The sequence below is a fragment of the Salvelinus alpinus genome, chromosome 6, assembly GCF_045679555.1.
Source record: "Salvelinus alpinus chromosome 6, SLU_Salpinus.1, whole genome shotgun sequence".
Classification (NCBI taxonomy): Eukaryota; Metazoa; Chordata; class Actinopteri; order Salmoniformes; family Salmonidae; genus Salvelinus; species Salvelinus alpinus.
The window spans coordinates 79,897,595-79,914,858 of NC_092091.1; the positions used below are offsets into that span (position 1 = coordinate 79,897,595).

General features: G+C 46.4%; 1 protein-coding gene across 7 annotated transcripts in view; it reads right to left on the bottom strand.

The window, feature by feature from the left end:
- Positions 1 to 17,264, bottom strand: part of LOC139579448 (glutamate receptor 2-like) — an 88,127-nt gene that overhangs the window by 37,810 nt on the left and 33,053 nt on the right. For all 7 annotated transcript variants that reach the window (XR_011675748.1, XR_011675749.1, XM_071408125.1 and 4 more), the window contains exons 5-11: positions 15,504 to 15,557; positions 14,176 to 14,334; positions 10,915 to 11,082; positions 10,690 to 10,794; positions 3,127 to 3,234; positions 2,615 to 2,821; positions 1,702 to 2,069 (exon numbers count right to left, since the gene is read on the bottom strand). Coding sequence is in view for 5 of the 7 variants with exons in the window: in XM_071408125.1 (XP_071264226.1) it covers positions 1,702 to 2,069; positions 2,615 to 2,821; positions 3,127 to 3,234; positions 10,690 to 10,794; positions 10,915 to 11,082; positions 14,176 to 14,334; positions 15,504 to 15,557 (1,169 nt within the window). In the remaining 2 variants the exon portion in view is untranslated. The remainder of the gene's footprint in view (positions 1 to 1,701; positions 2,070 to 2,614; positions 2,822 to 3,126; positions 3,235 to 10,689; positions 10,795 to 10,914; positions 11,083 to 14,175; positions 14,335 to 15,503; positions 15,558 to 17,264) is intronic.

A 17,264-nucleotide genomic window follows, 5' to 3' on the forward strand; every position in this document is an offset into this window, starting at 1 on the left:
GAGAGAGAGAGAGAGAGAGAGAGAGAGAGAGAGAGAGAGAGAGAGAGAGAGAGAGAGAGAGAGAGAGAGAGAGAGAGAGAGACAGAGACAGAGAGAGAGAGAGAGAGAGAGAGAGAGAGAGAGAGAGAGAGAGAGAGAGAGGGAGAGAGAGAGAGAGAGAGAGGGAGAGAGAGAGAGGGAGAGAGAGAGATGTAGCCTGGTAGACCCGTAGCGAAGGAGAGAAACGGGAATATGCAGCAAAAACACGGTACCCCTCCAAGAGGCAGGAAAAGGAAGTGACATCATGCATTGACAGCCCCAGGGTGGTGGATATATGCTAACCTGACCTTTGACCTTTGACCTCTGACCCCTGACCTGTGGTTATGTGGTGGTCCTCGTCTCCTCCCCTCCCTCTCCCCTCCTCACGTCTTAATTTCTCCTCTCCTCCCCTATTTTTCTCTCCTCCCCTCTTCTCTCCCCTTCTGTTCTCTCCTCCCCCCTTCTCTTCTCTCCTCTCCCCTCCTCACTTCTTCTTTTCTCTTCTCCTACCCTCTTCTTCCTTCCTTGTTCCTCTTCTCTCTCCTCTCCTCTCATCCCCTCTCCTCTTTTCTCCTCTCCTCTTCTTCTCCCCTCTCCTCTCCCCTTCTACTCCTCTCCTCTCCCCTTCTCCTCTCCTCTCTCTACTGATGTGAAATTCCAGGCTAGGTGAAATTAACTGTTAAACATAGGCACCCAGACACCCTAACCCCTACTTCTTAACCCCTCAACACCCTAAACTACCTCCTCTCTTCTGATCAGTAGTCTGGACTGAGACACAGGGAAAGTTGTTTAGGAGAGCTAGTAGCTAGAATCAGTTAGCATTAGGGGTAGCAGCTAGAATCAGTTAACATTAGAGCTAGAGGCTAGAATCAGTGAGCATTAGCGCTAATGGCTAGAATCAGTTAGCATTAGGTGTAGCAGCTAGAATCAGTTAGCATTAGAGCTAGAGGCTAGAATCAGTGAGCATTAGGGGTAGCAGCTAGAATCAGTTAGGTTTAGAGCTAGTAGCAAGACTCAGTTAGCATTAGGGCTAGCAGCTAGAATCAGTGAGCATTAGAGCTAATGGCTAGAATCAGTGAGCATTAGCGCTAATGGCTAGAATCAGTTAGCATTAGGTGTAGCAGCTAGAATCAGTTAGCATTAGAGCTAGAGGCTAGAATCAGTGAGCATTAGGGGTAGCAGCTAGAATCAGTTAGCATTAGAGCTAGTAGCTAGAATCAGTTAGGTTTAGAGCTAGTAGCTAGAATCAGTTAGCATTAGGGGTAGCAGCTAGAATCAGTTAGGTTTAGAGCTAGTAGCTAGAATCAGTTAGCATTAGGGGTAGCAGCTAGAATCAGTTAGGTTTAGAGCTAGTAGCAAGACTCAGTTAGCATTAGGGCTAGCAGCTAGAATCAGTGAGCATTAGAGCTAATGGCTAGAATCAGTGAGCATTAGAGCTAATGGCTAGAATCAGTGAGCATTAGAGCTAATGGCTAGAATCAGTTAGCATTAGAGCTAATGGCTAGAATCAGTGAGCATTAGAGTTAGAAGCCAGAGGTCGGGGTTAAAGCTAGCGGCTAGAGATCAGAGGTCAGGGTTAGCGTAAGCAGCAGGAAGTGAGGTCAGCATATAAACACCAGCTCCAGGAGGAAGGGGGGGGCTGCCAACACAGCGAGCCACGTTACCTAGCAACGGGACACCAACCTTGGGGAGATATCACAGCCTTGCTGCATAAAGGCTCCTAGAGAGAACCACAGAGAGTTAAAGATCCCAAACTCATTAGAGGACTCGCTGGTGGGCAGCTGGCCATCCTCATACTCCTCCATGTGCCATTCATACGGGCTGAACCGGCTCACCAGGAACAGCACCACGCTCACACCGATATAGGCAAACACTATACACATCCAGATCTCATAGGCCAGCGGGTCCAGGAAGGAGAACACCCCGGGTTTAGACTTCTGGGGTTTCTTGATCATGATGGAGATGCCCAGAGACATGAACGGCTTGGAGAAGTCGATCACCTCCTCTCGGACCAGGGTGATAGTGAGAGGGGCCACGGCTATGTCTGCTTTCTACAGGGGTGGGCGGGGGGAGAGGGGTAGGAGGGGGAGAGGGGGAGGAGGGGGAGGAGGGGGAGAGGGGAGGGTGGGGGGGGGAGGAGGGGAGGAGGGGGAGAGGGGGAGAGGGGGAGAGGGGGAGGAGGGGGAGAGGAGGGGCGGAGGGGGAGGAGGGGGAGAGGGGGAGAGGGGGAGGAGGGGGAGAGGAGGGGCGGAGGGGGAGGAGGGGGAGAGGGGGAGAGGGGAGGGTGGGGGGGAGAGGGGGAGAGGGGAGGGTGGGGGGGGACGGGGAGAGGGGGAGAGGGGAGGAGGGGGAGAGGGGGAGGAGGGGGAGGAGGGGGAGAGGGGGAGAGGGGGAGGAGGGGGAGAGGGGAGGAGGGGGAGAGGGGGAGGAGGGGGAGGAGGGGAGGAGGGGGAGAGGGGGAGAGAGGAGGAGGGGAGGAGGGGAGGAGGGGGAAGAGGGGGAGAGGGGAGGCAGACAGTTACACTTAGTTCTGTGTCCTCAGGAAATAGTTTCACAATAACAACAGAGGTCAAAGGTTAGAGGTCAGGGTTCTTACCCCGTACACCAGCTCTCCAACCATCCCGTTCCAGATCTTGGTTTCAGCGTCTCGAGCTCCGTATTTTCCATCTCCCACAATCCTTAGCTGGTAGCGTATCCCACAGTGCTTAGCGATCTCTGCTGCCAGGTCGACGCAGTAGCCTTCGTAACGGTCGTTGTCTAGGAACAACTCAGCATTCTTCTTTAGCATCACGTATGGGGCTTCCTGCAACACACACACACACACACACACACACACACACACACACACACACACACACACACACACACACACACACACACACACACACACACACACACACACACACACACACACACACACACACACACACACACACACACACACACACACACACTTTTACCAGGATGTCTTTGAAGATGACCATTGTTCTTGTCATTTGAACAACCACCCTTCACCACCCACCACCACCCTTCACCCCCCACCACCCTTCACCCCCCACCACCCTTCACCACCCACCACCCTTCACCCTTCACCACCCACGTTGTTACCAGGATAGTTGTGACGATAACAGTCTTGTTCTCCATCCCATTAGTGTCGTTGGGGAAGATGTCTAGTTTAGTCACCACCATCTTGTCCACTTCATTCCAGTAGCCAATCTGAAAACACACACACACACACACACACACACACACACACACACACACACACACACACACACACACACACACACACACACACACACACACACACACACACACACACACACACACACACACACACACACACACACACACACACACACACAATGAAACCTGTGGCGTCATTCCAATCGACTAATCCCCAATAGCAGCTGAATCAGGTGTGTTAGTGCTGGGCTGGAGCTCTGCTAGGAGTGAAGAGCTTTGGCCTATCAAAGACGGTACAGTATGAAGATAGGCAGAAACTGCTTCTCCAATAGAAATCCCTGATCACACTTGTAGACGTTGTCATGGCGACATTGTCGTGGCGACGTTGGCTCGCTAAGCTCATGCAGGTCTAACGGTCGTCTGGAGCCGAACTGAGCATGTGCAGGCCGTCAAATTAAAGGCACTTCTTCGATATCAAGTCGTTGTACGGGAGTTGTAGCGATGAGACAAGATAGTAATTACTAGCGATTGGATTTTTAATTTTTATTTGTATTTTTAATTTAAAAAATGTTGTTTTTACGGAAAATGAGTCTTGCGATGTTGAGCCTCTGGGTTTAGAAATGCTTGTGGGCCTACCTCTCTCGATAAATAAACATCAGTCTTTCTTCTAAACTAAGCTAGAGCTGTTTTTACATGTTTCTATCGCCTAAACTTGATGCTAGCTAGCTAAGCTAGGCTAATATTTGCAAAGCTAGCTTGCTAGGTAGCTAAATATTATGACTAAAAAAAGCTTAGTTTGCTGCCAAAGTGCTTGCTTGCTAAGACATACAGTGGGGCAAAAAAGTATTTAGTCAGCCACCAATTGTGCATGTTCTAACACTTAAAAGATGAGAGAGGCCTGTAATTTTCATCATAGGTACACTTCAACTATGACAGACAAAATGAGAAAAAAATATCCAGAAAATCACATTGTAGGATTTTTTATGAATTTATTTGCAAATTATGGTGGAAAATAAGTATTTGGTCACCTACAAACAAGCAAGATTTCTGGCTCTCACAGACCTGTAACTTTTTCTTTAAGAGGCTCCTCTGTCCACCACTCGTTACCAGGTATTGATGGCACCTGTTTGAACTTGTTATCAGTATAAAAGACACCTGTCCACAACCTCAAACAGTCACACTCCAAACTTCACTATGGCCAAGACCAAAGAGCTGTCAAAGGACACCAGAAACAAAATTGTAGACCTGCACCAGGCTGGGAAGACTGAATCTGCAATAGGTAAGCAGCTTGGTTTGAAGAAATCAACTGTGGGAGCAATTATTAGGAAATGGAAGACATACAAGACCACTGATAATCTCCCTCGATCTGGGGCTCCACGCAAGATCTCACCCCGTGGGGTCAAAATTATCACAAGAACGGTGAGCAAAAATCCCAGAACCACACGGGGGGACCTAGTGAATGACCTGCAGAGAGCTGGGACCAAAGTAACAAAGCCTACCATCAGTAACACACTACGCCGCCAGGGACTCAAATCCTGCAGTGCCAGACGTGTCCCCCTGCTTAAGCCAGTACATGTCCAGGCCCGTCTGGAGTTTGCTAGAGAGCATTTGGATGATCCAGAAGAAGATTGGGAGAATGTCATATGGTCAGATGAAACCAAAATAGAACTTTTTGGTAAAAACTCAACTCGTCGTGTTTGGAGGACAAAGAATGCTGAGTTGCATCCAAAGAACACCATACCTACTGTGAAGCATGGGGGTGGAAACATCATGCTTTGGGGCTGTTTTTCTGCAAAGGGACCAGGACGACTGATTCGTGTAAAGGAAAGAATGAATGGGGCCATGTATCGTGAGATTTTGAGTGAAAACCTCCTTCCATCAGCAAGGGCATTGAAGATGAAACGTGGCTGGGTCTTTCAGGATGACAATGATCCCAAACACACCTCCCGGGCAACGAAGGAGTGGCTTCGTAAGAAGCATTTCAAGGTCCTGGAGTGGCCTAGCCAGTCTCCAGATCTCAACCCCATAGAAAATCTTTGGAGGGAGTTGAAAGTCCGTGTTGCCCAGCAACAGCCCCAAAACATCACTGCTCTAGAGGAGATCTGCATGGAGGAATGGGCCAAAATACCAGCAACAGTGTGTGAAAAACTTGTGAAGACTTACAGAAAACGTTTGACCTCTGTCATTGCCAACAAAGGGTATATAACAAAGTATTGAGATAAACTTTTGTTATTGACCAAATACTTATTTTCCACCATAATTTGCAAACAAATTCATAAAAAATCCTACAATGTGATTTTCTGGATTTTTTTTTCTCATTTTGTCTTTTATAGTTGAAGTGTACCTATGATGAAAATTACAGGCCTCTCTCATCTTTTAAAGTGGGAGAAGTTGCACAATTGGTGACTGACTAAATACTTTTTTGCCCCACTGTATGTACAATCAAAGAAATATGTTATTTCAAAACAGTAAACATAATGCTTTATAACTATAATATAGCTAACGTTAGTTAGGGTTAGGGTTAGGGTTAGGGTTAGGGTTGTCATGTTATAACGTTGCTATAACGTTAGTTAGCTAATGAGAAGCTAATCTCTGCTGGATGCTTTCACGTTTATCTCTTCTAGGTTAGTTGCTGTCAGCTAGCACATGGACAAGTAGTATCCTACTGCACTAGTCAGACATGACAAGAATTACCAACACGTTTATCTCTTCTAGGTTAGTTGCTGTCAGCTAGCACATGGACTAGTAGTATCCTACTGCACTAGTCAAACATGACAAGAATTACCAACACGTTTATCTCTTCTAGGTTAGTTGCTGTCAGCTAGCACATGGACAAGTAGTATCCTACTGCACTAGTCAAACATGACAAGAATTACCAACACGTTTATCTCTTCTAGGTTAGTTGCTGTCAGCTAGCACATGGACAAGTAGTATCCTACTGCACTAGTCAGACATGACAAGAATTACCAACACGTTTATCTCTTCTAGGTTAGTTGCTGTCAGCTAGCACATGGACTAGTAGTATCCTACTGCACTAGTCAGACATGACAAGAATTACCAACACGTTTATCTCTTCTAGGTTAGTTGCTGTCAGCTAGCACATGGACTAGTAGTATCCTACTGCACTAGTCAGACATGACAAGAATTACCAACACGTTTATCTCTTCTAGGTTAGTTGCTGTCAGCTAGCACATGGACTAGTAGTATCCTACTGCACTAGTCAGACATGACAAGAATTACCAACACGTTTATCTCTTCTAGGTTAGTTGCTGTCAGCTAGCACATGGACTAGTAGTATCCTACTGCACTAGTCAGACATGACAAGAATTACCAACACGTTTATCTCTTCTAGGGTAGTTGCTGTCAGCTAGCACATGGACTAGTAGGATCCTACTGCACTAGTCAGACATGACAAGAATTACCAACACGTTTATCTCTTCTAGGTTAGTTGCTGTCAGCTAGCACATGGACTAGTAGTATCCTACTGCACTAGTCAGACATGACAAGAATTACCAACACGTTTATCTCTTCTAGGTTAGTTGCTGTCAGCTAGCACATGGACAAGTAGTATCCTACTGCACTAGTCAGACATGACAAGAATTACCAACACGTTTATCTCTTCTAGGTTAGTTGCTGTCAGCTAGCACATGGACAAGTAGTATCCTACTGCACTAGTCAGACATGACAAGAATTACCAACACGTTTATCTCTTCTAGGTTAGTTGCTGTCAGCTAGCACATGGACAAGTAGTATCCTACTGCACTAGTCAGACATGACAAGAATTACCAACACGTTTATCTCTTCTAGGTTAGTTGCTGTCAGCTAGCACATGGACAAGTAGTATCCTACTGCACTAGTCAGACATGACAAGAATTACCAACACGTTTATCTCTTCTAGGTTAGTTGCTGTCAGCTAGCACATGGACAAGTAGTATCCTACTGCACTAGTCAAACATGACAAGAATTACCAACACGTTTATCTCTTCTAGGTTAGTTGCTGTCAGCTAGCACATGGACAAGTAGTATCCTACTGCACTAGTCAGACATGACAAGAATTACCAACACGTTTATCTCTTCTAGGTTAGTTGCTGTCAGCTAGCACATGGACAAGTAGTATCCTACTGCACTAGTCAGACATGACAAGAATTACCAACACGTTTATCTCTTCTAGGTTAGTTGCTGTCAGCTAGCACATGGACAAGTAGTATCCTACTGCACTAGTCAGACATGACAAGAATTACCAACACGTTTATCTCTTCTAGGTTAGTTGCTGTCAGCTAGCACATGGACAAGTAGTATCCTACTGCACTAGTCAAACATGACAAGAATTACCAACACGTTTATCTCTTCTAGGTTAGTTGCTGTCAGCTAGCACATGGACAAGTAGTATCCTACTGCACTAGTCAGACATGACAAGAATTACCAACACGTTTATCTCTTCTAGGTTAGTTGCTGTCAGCTAGCACATGGACAAGTAGTATCCTACTGCACTAGTCAGACATGACAAGAATTACCAACACGTTTATCTCTTCTAGGTTAGTTGCTGTCAGCTAGCACATGGACAAGTAGTATCCTACTGGACTAGTCAGACATGACAAGAATTACCAACACGTTTATCTCTTCTAGGTTAGTTGCTGTCAGCTAGCACATGGACAAGTAGTATCCTACTGCACTAGTCAGACATGACAAGAATTACCAACACGTTTATCTCTTCTAGGTTAGTTGCTGTCAGCTAGCACATGGACAAGTAGTATCCTACTGCACTAGTCAGACATGACAAGAATTACCAACACGTTTATCTCTTCTAGGTTAGTTGCTGTCAGCTAGCACATGGACAAGTAGTATCCTACTGCACTAGTCAGACATGACAAGAATTACCAACACGTTTATCTCTTCTAGGTTAGTTGCTGTCAGCTAGCACATGGACAAGTAGTATCCTACTGCACTAGTCAGACATGACAAGAATTACCAACACGTTTATCTCTTCTAGGTTAGTTGCTGTCAGCTAGCACATGGACAAGTAGTATCCTACTGCACTAGTCAGACATGACAAGAATTACCAACACGTTTATCTCTTCTAGGTTAGTTGCTGTCAGCTAGCACATGGACAAGTAGTATCCTACTGCACTAGTCAAACATGACAAGAATTACCAACACGTTTATCTCTTCTAGGTTAGTTGCTGTCAGCTAGCACATGGACAAGTAGTATCCTACTGCACTAGTCAGACATGACAAGAATTACCAACACGTTTATCTCTTCTAGGTTAGTTGCTGTCAGCTAGCACATGGACTAGTAGTATCCTACTGCACTAGTCAAACATGACAAGAATTACCAACACGTTTATCTCTTCTAGGTTAGTTGCTGTCAGCTAGCACATGGACAAGTAGTATCCTACTGCACTAGTCAGACATGACAAGAATTACCAACACGTTTATCTCTTCTAGGTTAGTTGCTGTCAGCTAGCACATGGACAAGTAGTATCCTACTGCACTAGTCAGACATGACAAGAATTACCAACACGTTTATCTCTTCTAGGTTAGTTGCTGTCAGCTAGCACATGGACAAGTAGTATCCTACTGCACTAGTCAGACATGACAAGAATTACCAACACGTTTATCTCTTCTAGGTTAGTTGCTGTCAGCTAGCACATGGACAAGTAGTATCCTACTGCACTAGTCAGACATGACAAGAATTACCAACACGTTTATCTCTTCTAGGTTAGTTGCTGTCAGCTAGCACATGGACAAGTAGTATCCTACTGCACTAGTCAGACATGACAAGAATTACCAACACGTTTATCTCTTCTAGGTTAGTTGCTGTCAGCTAGCACATGGACTAGTAGTATCCTACTGCACTAGTCAAACATGACAAGAATTACCAACATAGTTGGATACTTCATTTATTTTTGCACTACACAATAAATGTTTGACAACATTCAGCCATCTAATGTTAGCTTGCAATTCAGAGTTGAAACACGCTAGCTAGCTAATATAAGTGTGCAGGGATTGAAAGCCTGTCCTCTGATGTGTTTGGTCAGCCTGCTAGCTAATAGCCAATCCCAAGGCAAGCAAGGTTAGGAATCTAGCTAGCTATGCTAGCGATGACACTAACCGTTAAGCTAGCTAGCAAACTAAACATTTGGCTAGCTGTGGCCATGGCAAGCAAGGTTGGATATTAAGCTAGCTAACTATCCTGTTATGCTAGCGATGAAGCTAAACGTTTAGCTAGCTAACAAGCTAAACATTTGGATAGCTGGCATGGGGAGTATGGGGTAACGTTAGTTACAGCATGGTGAGGGTAAATTCTTTAACATCTTGCTAGCTAACTAGTTGTAGCGAAGCTAGCTGCACAGTCACATTGGCTAACTAGCAACATGACATCATTTCTATTCTGGAGGCAGTAGAAACACAAAGCCCAACTCGAGTTGACTTCCAAGAGGCTTTAGATACAGCAGTTTTTTTCTGGAATTCAGATGCTACAACAGGACTTTCTCTTGGTTTGAATTCATTTTTGCAATTCGTTCCAGTCATTGGCAGCAGAGAACTGGAAGGAAAGGTGGCCAAAGGAGGTGTTGGCTTTGGGGATGACCAGTGAGATATACCTGCTGGAGCGCGTGCTACGGATGGGTGTTGTTATCGTGACCAGTGAACTGAGATAAGGCGGGGCTTTACCTAGCAAAGACTTATAGATGACCTGGAGCCAGTGGGTTTGGCGACGAATATGTAGCGAGGGCCAGCCAACAAGAGTGTACAGGTCGCAGTGGTGGGTAGTATATGGGGCTTTGGTGACAAAACGGATGGCACTGTGATAGACTGCATCCAGTTTGTTGAGTAGAGTGTTGGAGGCTATTTTGTAAATGACATCACCGAAGTCGAGGATCGGTAGGATAGTCAGTTTTACGAGGGTTTGTTTGGCAGCATGAGTGAAGGATGCTTTGTTGCGAAATAGGAAGCCGATTCTACATTTAATTTTGGATTGGAGATGCTTAATGTGAGTCTGGAAGGAGAGTTTACAGTCTAACCAGACACCTAGGTATTTGTAGCTGTCCACATATTCTAAGTCAGAACCATCCAGAGTAGTGATGCTTGTTGGGCAGGCGGGTTCGGGCAACAATCGGTTGAAGATCATGCATTTAATTTTACTAGCATTTAAAAGCAGTTCGAGGCCACGGAAGGAGTGTTGTATGGCATTGAAGCTCGTCTGGAGGTTAGTTAACACAGTGTCCAAAGAAGGGCCAGAAGTGTACAGAATGGTGTCGTCTGCGTAGAGGTGGATCAGAGACTCACCAGCAGCAAGAGCGACATCATTGATGTATACAGAGAAGAGAGTCTGCCCGTGAATTGAACCCCGTGGCACCCCCATAGAGACTGCCAGAGGTCCGGACAATGCTGATTGACTGATTGTAAGGAAGTGAATAGGCTGGTGAATGTTCATTGGCTCATTGTAAGGAAGTGAGTGTGCTGGTAAATGCTGATTGGCTGTACCTTAACTGGTCCAGTGTTCTTCAGTTCCATCACGTTGACGGAGTAGTTGACTCTTTTACCATACTGGTCAAACTGGATATTACCTGTCAGCCCATCCACACGAACCTACACACACACACAGACACACCACAAATACCCAGTATTTTACCCCATCCATATAAAACTACACAACACACAAGATCATTGAAGACCCTAAAACACGCTAACAGCTGTTTCTATGGTAACCTGTTTGAGAGCGCGTTCTATCTCCATCCCCTGAGACCAGGGCACTGCTGGATTGGCCAGACAGTCCCCGTTATTGCCACGACGACTGAAATCGATCCGCTGCTTGGTGAGTGTCCGGAACGCTTCAGTCATAACCTGGACCGCATCATAGGTCAGAGCTGATGTGTACTGGAGAGAGAGAGATGAAGAGATATTAACAGATGTGGAGAGAGAGAGAGAGAGAGAGAGAGAGAGAGAGAGAGAGAGAGAGAGAGAGAGAGAGAGAGAGAGAGAGAGAGAGAGAGAGAGAGAGAGACATGGAGAGAGAAAGAGATGGAGAGAGAGAGAGAGAGAGAGATGGAGAGATATTGACAGTTGTGGAGAGAGAGAGAGAGAGAGAGAGAGAGAGAGAGAGAGAGAGAGAGAGAGAGAGAGAGAGAGAGAGAGATGGAGAGAGAGAGAGAGACATGGAGAGAAAGAGAGAGAGATGGAGAGAGATGGAGAGAGAGAGAGAGAGATGGAGAGAGAGAGAGAGAGAGAGAGAGAGAGAGAGAGAGAGAGAGAGAGAGAGACATGGAGAGAGAGAGATGGAGAGAGAGAGATGAGAGAGAGATGGAGAGAGAGAGAGAGAGAGAGAGAGAGAGAGAGAGGAGAGAGAGAGAGAGAGAGAGAGAGAGAGATGGAGAGAGAGAGAGAGAGAGAGAGAGAGAGAGAGAGAGAGAGAGAGAGAGAGAGAGAGAGAGAGAGATGGAGAGAGAGAGAGAGAGAAGGTTAGAGGTTACTCTATTTATATGCTGTTCTAATAACTAATTTCTGTGTTCATACAAGTGACTGATTGACCGAATCCTCACTTATCAGTATCTGCAATTTGGTTAGAGGTCGTATCCTGATCTTGCTGTCAGCACCAGGGTTAGGGTAGGGTAGGGGTTAAAGGTTAGGGTTGGGGTTAGGGGTAGGGGATAGGGGTTAGGGTAGGGGTTAGGGTAGGGTAGGGAAAGAGTAGGGGATAGGGGTTAGGGTAGGGGTTAGGGTTTAGAGGTTAGGGTAGGGTAGGGTAGGGGTAAGAGTAGGGGATAGGGGTTAGGGTAGGGGTTAGGGGTTAGAGGTTAGGGTAGGGATAAGAGTAGGGGTTAGGGTAGGGATTAGGGGAGGGGATAGGGGTTAGGGTAGGGGTCAAGGGTTAGGGTTAGAGATCAGAGGTGGTACTACCCTGATCCTGCTGTCAGCACCAGGGTTAGGGTAGGGGTCAAGGGTTAGGGTATGGGTTAGAGGTTAGGGTAGGGGTTAGGTTAGGGTAGGGAATAGGGGTTAAGGTAGGGGTTAGGGTAGGGGTCAAGGGTAGGGGTTAGAGATTACGGGTACTACCCTGATCCTGCTGTCAGCTCCAGGGTTAGGGGTTAGGGGTACTACCCTGATCCTGCTGTCAGCTCCAGGGTTAGGGGTTAGGGTAGGGGTTAGGGGTACTACCCTGATCCTGCTGTCAGCTCCAGGGTTAGGGGTTAGAGGTACTACCCTGATCCTGCTGTCAGCACCAGGGTTAGGGGTTAGGGGTACTACCCTGATCCTGCTGTCAGCTCCAGGGTTAGAGATTAGGGGTCAAGGGTAGGGGGTAGAGGTTAGGGGTACTACCCTGATCCTGCTGTCAGCTCCAGGGTTAGAGGTTAGGGGTTAGGGTAGGGGTTAGAGGTACTACCCTGATCCTGCTGTCAGCTCCAGGGTTAGGGGTTAGAGGTACTACCCTGATCCTGCTGTCAGCTCCAGGGTTAGGGGTTAGAGGTTAGAGGGTAGGGGTTAGGGGTACTACCCTGATCCTGCTGTCAGCTCCAGGGTTAGGGGTTAGGGTAGGGGTTAGGGGTACTACCCTGATCCTGCTGTCAGCTCCAGGGTTAGGGGTTAGGGTAGGGGTTAGGGGTACTACCCTGATCCTGCTGTCAGCTCCAGGGTTAGGGGTTAGGGTAGGGGTTAGGGGTACTACCCTGATCCTGCTGTCAGCTCCAGGGTTAGAGGTTAGAGGGTAGGGGTTAGGGGTACTACCCTGATCCTGCTGTCAGCTCCAGGGTTAGGGGTTAGAGGTACTACCCTGATCCTGCTGTCAGCTCCAGGGTTAGGGGTTAGAGGTAGAGGGTAGGGGTTAGGGGTACTACCCTGATCCTGCTGTCAGCTCCAGGGTTAGGGGTTAGGGGTTAGGGTAGGGGTTAGAGGTACTACCCTGATCCTGCTGTCAGCTCCAGGGTTAGGGGTTAGGGTAGGGGTTAGAGGTACTACCCTGATCCTGCTGTCAGCTCCAGGGTTAGGGGTTAGGGTAGGGGTTAGGGGTACTACCCTGATCCTGCTGTCAGCTCCAGGGTTAGGGGTTAGGGTAGGGGTTAGAGGTACTACCCTGATCCTGCTGTCAGCTCCAGGGTTAGAGATTAGGGGTTAGGGTAGGGGTTAGGGGTACTACCCTGATCCTGCTGTCAGCTCCAGGGTTAGGGGTTAGGGGTACTACCCTGATCCTGCTGTCAGCTCCAGGGTTAGAGGTTAGGGGTTAGGGTAGGGGTTAGAGGTACTACCCTGATCCTGCTGTCAGCTCCAGGGTTAGAGAATAGGGGTTAGGGTAGGGGTTAGGGGTACTACCCTGATCCTGCTGTCAGCTCTAGGGTTAGGGGTTAGGGTAGGGGTTAGGGGTACTACCCTGATCCTGCTGTCAGCTCCAGGGTTAGGGGTTAGGGTAGGGGTTAGGGGTACTACCCTGATCCTGCTGTCAGCTCCAGGGTTAGGGGTTAGGGTAGGGGTTAGGGGTACTACCCTGATCCTGCTGTCAGCTCCAGGGTTAGAGATTAGGGGTTAGGGTAGGGGTTAGGGGTACTACCCTGATCCTGCTGTCAGCTCCAGGGTTAGAGATTAGGGGTTAGGGTAGGGGTTAGAGGTACTACCCTGATCCTGCTGTCAGCTCCAGGGTTAGAGAATAGGGGTTAGGGTAGGGGTTAGGGGTACTACCCTGATCCTGCTGTCAGCTCCAGGGTTAGGGGTTAGGGTAGGGGTTAGGGGTACTACCCTTATCCTGCTGTCAGCTCCAGGGTTAGAGGTTAGAGGGTAGGGGTTAGGGGTACTACCCTGATCCTGCTGTCAGCTCCAGGGTTAGAGATTAGGGGTTAGGGTAGGGGTTAGAGGTACTACCCTGATCCTGCTGTCAGCTCCAGGGTTAGAGAATAGGGGTTAGGGTAGGGGTTAGGGGTACTACCCTGATCCTGCTGTCAGCTCCAGGGTTAGAGGTTAGAGGGTAGGGGTTAGGGGTACTACCCTTATCCTGCTGTCAGCTCCAGGGTACTCCTTCTCCTCCAGTGCTTCCCATCTCTGGTCGAACTTGGAGACGAGTGGCTCCTCAAAGTCAACAATCTGGAAACCCGACACGTTGGCTCCCCCATACTGGATCTTAGACAGGTCACCATCAACGAAACCCTGGACACAGGCACGCACGCACGCACGCACGCACGCACGCACGCACGCACGCACGCACGCACGCACGCAGGCAGGCAGGCAGACAGACAGACAGACAGACAGACAGACAGACAGACAGACAGACAGACAGACAGACAGACAGACAGACAGACAGACAGACAGACAGACAGACAGACAGACAGACAGACAGACAGACAGACAGACAGACAGACAGACAGACAGACAGACAGACAGACAGACACACACACACACACGCACGCACGCACACACACACTCTGAGTTACCAGGTTAGTACCAGGTATCATACCAGGCTATGTGTGATGTCAGTACCAGTTATGTAGTAAAATGAGAGGTACCAGGTATCATACCAGGTTAGTACCAGGTTAGTACCAGGTATCATACCAGGTTAGTACCAGGTATCATACCAGGTTAGTACCAGGCTATGTGTGATGTCATTACCAGTTATGTAGTAATATGAGAGGTACCAGGGATCATACCAGGTTAGTACCAGGTATCATACCAGGTTAGTACCAGGTATCATACCAGGTTAGTACCAGGCTATGTGTGATGTCATTACCAGTTATGTAGTAATATGAGAGGTACCAGGTATCATACAAGGTTAGTACCAGGTTAGTACCAGGTATCATACAAGGTTAGTACCAGGCTATGTGTGATGTCAGTACCAGTTATGTAGTAATATGAGCGATACCAGGTATCATACCAGGTTAGTACCAGGTATCATACCAGGTTAGTACCAGGCTATGTGTGATGTCAGTACCAGTTATGTAGTAATATGACCGGTACCAGGTATCATACCAGATTAGTACCAGGTATCATACCAGGTTAGTACCAGGTATCATACCAGGTTAGTACCAGGCTATGTGTGATGTCAGTACCAGGTATGTAGTAAAATGAGAGGTACCAGGTATCATACCAGGTTAGTACCAGGCTATGTGTGATGTCAGTACCAGTTATGTAGTAATATGAGAGGTACCAGGTATCATACCAGGTTAGTACCAGGTATCATACCAGGTTAGTACCAGGTATCATACCAGGTTAGTACCAGGTATCATACAAGGTTAGTACCTGGTTAGTACCAGGTTAGTACCAGGCTATGTGTGATGTCAGTACCAGTTATGTAGTAATATGAGCGATACCAGGTATCATACCAGGTTAGCGATGATGTAATGGTATCCTTTAACATGTCGGCCAATGGTGATGACCTGCAGGAACACAAAAAACAATATAATGTTAAACAGTATCATATAAAACAATATCATGTAAAACAATATCATATAAAACAATATTTTATAAAACAATATTTTATAAAACAATATAATATAAAACGATATTTTATAAACAATATCATATAAAACAATATTTTATAAAACAATATTTTATAAAACAATATTATATAAAACAATATAATATAAAACAATATCATATTTAACAATATCATATAAAACAATATAATATATAACAATATCATATTAGGAAGGGATAAACACAGACGTTTTGTATATTACCTATGAAATGGATTAAAGAACACATTTACAGGTAGAAATGTCCCGGTCGTTTATGGACGCGATCCGGTCGTTTATGGACGCGACCCGGTCGTTTATGGACGCGACCCCGTCGTTTGTGGACGCGACCCGGTCGTTTATGGACACGACCCGGTCGTTTATGGACGCGACCCAGTCGTTCATTCCATTAGTTTGATATTTATGGTCGCGACCCAGTCGTTTGTTCCATTAGTTTGATATTTATGGACGCGACCCGGTCGTTCATTCCATTAGTTTGATATTTATGGACGCGACCCGGTCGTTTGTTCCATTAGTTTGATATTTATGGACGCGACCCATTCGTTTGTTCCAGTAGTTTGATATTTATGGACGTGACCCAGTCGTTTGTTCCATTAGTTTGATATTTATGGACGCGACCCAGTCGTTTGTTCCATTAGTTTGATATTTATGGACGCGACCCAGTCGTTTGTTCCATTAGTTTGATATTTATGGACGCGAGCCAGTCGTTTGTTCCATTAGTTTGATATTTATGGACGCGACCCAGTCGTTTGTTCCATTAGTTTGATATTTATGGACGTGACCCAGTCGTTTGTTCCATTAGTTTGATATTTATGGACACGACCCAGTCGTTTGTTCCATTAGTTTGATATTTATGGACGTGACCCAGTCGTTTGTTCCATTAGTTTGATATTTATGGACGCGACCCAGTCGTTTGTTCCATTAGTTTGATATTTATGGACGCGACCCAGTCGTTCATTTTATATGTTCCACTGCCATGCTCGCTAGCAATGTTATTTTCCCTTGCTTGCTAGCTAGACAATTAGCTACGGCTAACACAGTCACGAACTTTGCAGCCAGAATAACGTCAAAGTAGCTGCATTTGCGTTTGTTTAAGCTGTTTTCTATTGACATTCATTGGGATACATCCATAACAATGAGCTGTCTAGACAGACAGACCAACTGGGTCTGTTTTATCACCCCAAAAAGGGGTTCAATATGTGTCCAAAAAACGCCAATATTTTCTGAGCTTTCTTCTATCTCCTAGATATAGGACAAGAACTTCAAATCAAATCAAATGTTACTGGTCACATGGTTAGCAGATGTTATTGGTCACATGGTTAGCAGATGTTATTGGTCACATGGTTAGCAGATGTTATTGGTCACATGGTTAGCAGATGTTAATGGTCACATGGTTAGCAGATGTTAATGGTCACGTGGTTAGCAGATGTTATTGGTCACATGGTTAGCAGATGTTATTGGTCACATGGTTAGCAGATGTTAATGGTCACATGGTTAGCAGATGTTATTGGTCACATGGTTAGCAGATGTTAATGGTCACATGGTTAGCAGATGTTATTGGTCACATGGTTAGCAGATGTTATTGGTCACATGGTTAGCAGATGTTAA